Source organism: Ipomoea triloba, chromosome 5, assembly GCF_003576645.1.
Source record: "Ipomoea triloba cultivar NCNSP0323 chromosome 5, ASM357664v1".
In the NCBI taxonomy this organism is placed as follows: Eukaryota; Viridiplantae; Streptophyta; class Magnoliopsida; order Solanales; family Convolvulaceae; genus Ipomoea; species Ipomoea triloba.
Window position 1 is genome coordinate 31,334,235 of NC_044920.1, and position 4,027 is coordinate 31,338,261.

At 38.2% G+C, this 4,027-nt stretch overlaps 1 protein-coding gene across 1 annotated transcript; it reads left to right on the plus strand.

The window, feature by feature from the left end:
* The first annotated feature begins 1,323 nt into the window (after positions 1–1,323).
* On the plus strand, positions 1,324–3,356 carry LOC116021073 (alkane hydroxylase MAH1-like). The gene is made up of 2 exons (XM_031261681.1): positions 1,324–1,929; positions 2,041–3,356. Exons 1-2 carry the CDS (start codon positions 1,477–1,479, stop codon positions 3,100–3,102), a joined length of 1,515 nt encoding a protein of 504 aa, XP_031117541.1. The 5' UTR covers positions 1,324–1,476; the 3' UTR covers positions 3,103–3,356.
* The last annotated feature ends 671 nt before the right edge of the window (positions 3,357–4,027 follow it).

The window sequence follows — 4,027 nt, forward strand, 5'->3', positions numbered from 1 at the left end:
GGCTTTGCAAGAATTTCAATTTCTTGTTATTTTGGTCCACTTTTGCGTTGGCTTGTCATTGTGCTAAAAACCATTTAAAACATCACCCTTTGGCTCTCTTTGAAATATTTCAACTATCTTCTTAGTTCTTATTGACTCTAAATGTATCCATGCTCCAAAAATTCTTCACTTCTACTCAAAGATAATGAGATCAATTGAACAAAATAAAGATCATTTTAATTGGACACAATTGTAATGCTTCATAAGAAAAATAAAGCTAATGCACATATCAGAGACTTCAATTCGCTTGTATTTCTTATTTTGATCTTATTATTGAAGATATTAGAAAATTAGCTAATGATTTCTTATATGTTAATTTTATGTTACCTTCATTAAACAATCCGTAAATAAGGTAGCCAATGTGTTGGTTAGGAAAGTCATTTTCATTGTGATTTGTATGGAATGGATCGGAGGACGGTTACGTTTCTCCTAATTTATTGTATGATGTACTGGATGCTCATATTCATTAATGTCACTGTTGTTGTTATTCTATTATTATTATTATTATTATTATTATTATTATTATTATTATTATTATTATTATTATTGTTTTTCTAAGACGCTCCCACATAGTTCAGAGGATTTTATATCACGCATACATACAAAACTCTATCTTCTAATGTTTCAGCATACAGTCCGCGACTCCACAAACATATGTATCAAAGGCCAATTGGTCACAAAAAAAAACAATACACTATGAATTATTGAAATCAAAACGTCAACGGGGAAAATTGTCAGTTAACAATTGTAATCAACCAAGCTGTGTTCATGTCAGTACCAATCACTGTTGGACATTAATGCGCTCCCAGAGTTTGGAGCTGAGTTTGCATAATTTCAAGCCCAATAATGTTACGTTGACTTGTAGCGTAATTAATTGTTAATTGTCACTTACGATAAGCAATTGGTCATGAATCGGGACCATATTTTTGAACGAGTTGGTTGAGGCGGCAGCGCTTTTAATGATATATTGAGGTTGAAAAACTAAATTCAAATTTGCAAAACAACACAAGTGTACGTACGTAATATTATATTCACTACGTGCACGAATCAATAGTCCAATGTATTTGAAATAGTATGTAGGTAGGCCATTAACAATAATAATTTAATTTAATTTTTTTTAAGAAAAAGACGATCTGATCTTATCCATGCCAACACGCACATGCCAATGGTTTTGCAGCCACGCATCCGACAAAATTGCCAGTAACTTCAGTCAATTATGATAGAAATGGATCATGTTATAAGCATTATATTGAATGTTGTATATATATATAGTATCCTCAACACGATAATCAATCTCAATAATTACTCTAATTGAGGATATAAACATTATATTGAATGTTGCATATATATATATATATATAAATACTCTAATTGTTTGTATGTGGAGTGCTGCATTATTATATTATTCTAAGAGAGAGAGATAGACAGATATATACGATGGTTGAATTATTCCTTATTACCGTACTTAGCTTGGGGGGTTTGATTTTATATATGACGGTGAAATTGAGCAGGTCCTCCGATAAGGTGCTTCCTAGGAACTGGCCTGTAGTGGGAATGATGCCGGCGCTTCTTAAGAATGCTCACCGAGTCCACGAATTCGCGACTGATGTTCTGAAACACAGCGGAGGGACATTTGAGTTTAAAGGTCCAGCTGCCTTTGCTAACTTGAGCATGCTGGCTACCAGCGACCCAGCTAACATCCACCATATCCTCAGCAAAAACTTCTCCAATTATCCCAAAGGACCAGAGTTTCGAAAAATATTTGATATTTTGGGAGATGGCATTTTCAATGTAGATTTCCAGTTGTGGGAGCTTCACCGTAAAACCACCCTCTCTTTCTTCAATCATGCCAAGTTCTACACCTTGTTAGAGTCAAATGTGTGGCACAAGGTATCCCTATCTATCTATTAAATTTATTAATAATTACAAATTTCGAGTTGCTATATATTATGTTTATCTTACTAACATAATAATGTAATGTAATGTAATGTAACGTAACAGGTGGAGAAAGGTTTGTTGCCAGTTCTTGATTGGTTCGCAGAAGAGGGAGCGGAGTTTGATTTGCAAGACGTTTTCCAGCGCTTCACCTTTGACACCATCTCTAAGCTTGTCCTAAACCATGACCCTCAAAGTCTGTGCCTTGGCTTGCCATATGTTCCCTGCGAGAAGGCCTTCAATCATGTGGTGGACGCCCTTCTTTACAGGCATATACTTCCACAAAGCTGCTGGAAGTTACAAAACTGGGTGGGGATTGGCAAAGAAAAGAAGCTTATTCAGGCATACCGCGCTTTCGATGAATTCATATACTCCGCCATCAAACGCCTAGAGCTGAAGATTAATAACAATGACGACTCCTCGGACTTGAGCTTGTACACCGCTTACGTCCAAGCATACAAGCAGCAGGAGCAACTACTCACTGGTTCATCAGTGAATAAGTTTGTGAGGGACACTTTGTTGAGTTTAATGTTTGCAGGGAGAGATACAACCAGCACAACTCTCACTTGGCTTTTCTACCTGCTTGCCCAAAACCCATTGGTTCAGGCAAACGTCCGAGACGAGATTGAAAACAAATTGAATCTAAAACAAGAGATTTTCAAGGTGGAAGAATGCGGCAAGTTAGTGTATTTACACGCTGCTCTTTGTGAGTCCCTCAGACTATTCCCGCCGGTGGCCATTCAGCACAAGGTGTCGGCTGGGATGGACGTCCTCCCTAGTGGACATCTCGTCAACCCCAACACCAGAATCATACTCTTATTTTATTCAACAGGAAGGATGGATTCAATATGGGGTGAAGATTGCATGGAGTTCAAGCCTGAAAGGTGGATTTCAGGCAAAGGAAGAATCAAGCATGAGCCGTCTTACAAGTTTCCGGCATTCAATGCGGGACCCAGGACTTGTTTAGGTAAAGAAATGTCTTTCGTTCAGATGAAAATGATTGCCGCAATTATCCTGCATCATTATGAGTTTCAAGTAGTGGATTCCCATTCAGTTTCTCCCAGTGATTCAATCATCATTCAAGCTAAGCATGGCTTGAAAGTCAAATTTACCAAACGTAATATGTAATACATACATAACATACTGCATATATATGACACGCACTTCATGTATGTTCGTTCTGATCTATTGTACTAGGCTTCTATCCCATGCAATAAGCTAGCTAGCTTAAATTTACCAAGCGTGTGCAATGGCACTTCAATTAATAAGACTCTTTTGTTTGTTTGTAATATGTAATTTGTTGAATTTGATGATATATATACTGTAATTTAATTTGTTTTGTTTATTATATTGTTCAATGGAAGAAGCTAAAGTTTGGATTATCTCTTAATTCTCAAAGACTTTCAAGAGTATGATGGAAAGTGTTAGTTTCACGACTATTGGGTAATTAGTTGGCAGGAAAATACTACTGTAAATTTGTAATTGATATGAAAACAGGGAAAGAATGATTTTTATTATCGGAATGTAAAAGTCTAAGACTCGAAGCCCTTACAATGTTTTACAATCCCAGCCACAACCATGCATAGTCATGAAGGCATAAAAGATATACCTTTCATCATCAACACCAAGAAAACCCGAATGCTCTCAACGGCTCTAGGGTTTCTGTGCTAACTTTGGTAAGTTTCCCGCGTCTGGCTGGCCTCGACAATGGAAGTCGAGGCGGTGCCTCCGGCGTGCAACGACGGAGGGCTGACTGGGAGTATGGAAGGCGGTACTAGGAACGTCAAAAGGTTTAAACACCTCAAACGCTCCTTTGTAGAAGTTGCAGCGGACTGCCCCACCCTTGAGGAGGTGGATCCGGCTCTGCCTGAAGAAGCGAACTGGTTCGAAGACGAAATCATTGTTGATTCTGACGTTGAAGATGAACCCTGCGAGAGAGATGATGGCATCCCGGTAGTGAGATTCTCCAAGAAAGTTCGCGAAGACCTTGTTAAACCATGGAGAAACGCGTTACTGGTGAAATATCTGGGGAAGCCGGTGGCCTTTTCCCTGT

What these genes read in the sequence shown, in the direction of transcription:
- LOC116021073 (XM_031261681.1), top strand. Translation starts at nt 1,477, where the DNA reads ATGGTTGAATTATTCCTTATTACCGTACTTAGCTTGGGGGGTTTGATT. An exon ending in AGTCAAATGTGTGGCACAAG is followed by an intron (nt 1,930 to 2,040) that starts GTATCCCTATCT and finishes GTAACGTAACAG; the next exon opens with GTGGAGAAAGGTTTGTTGCC.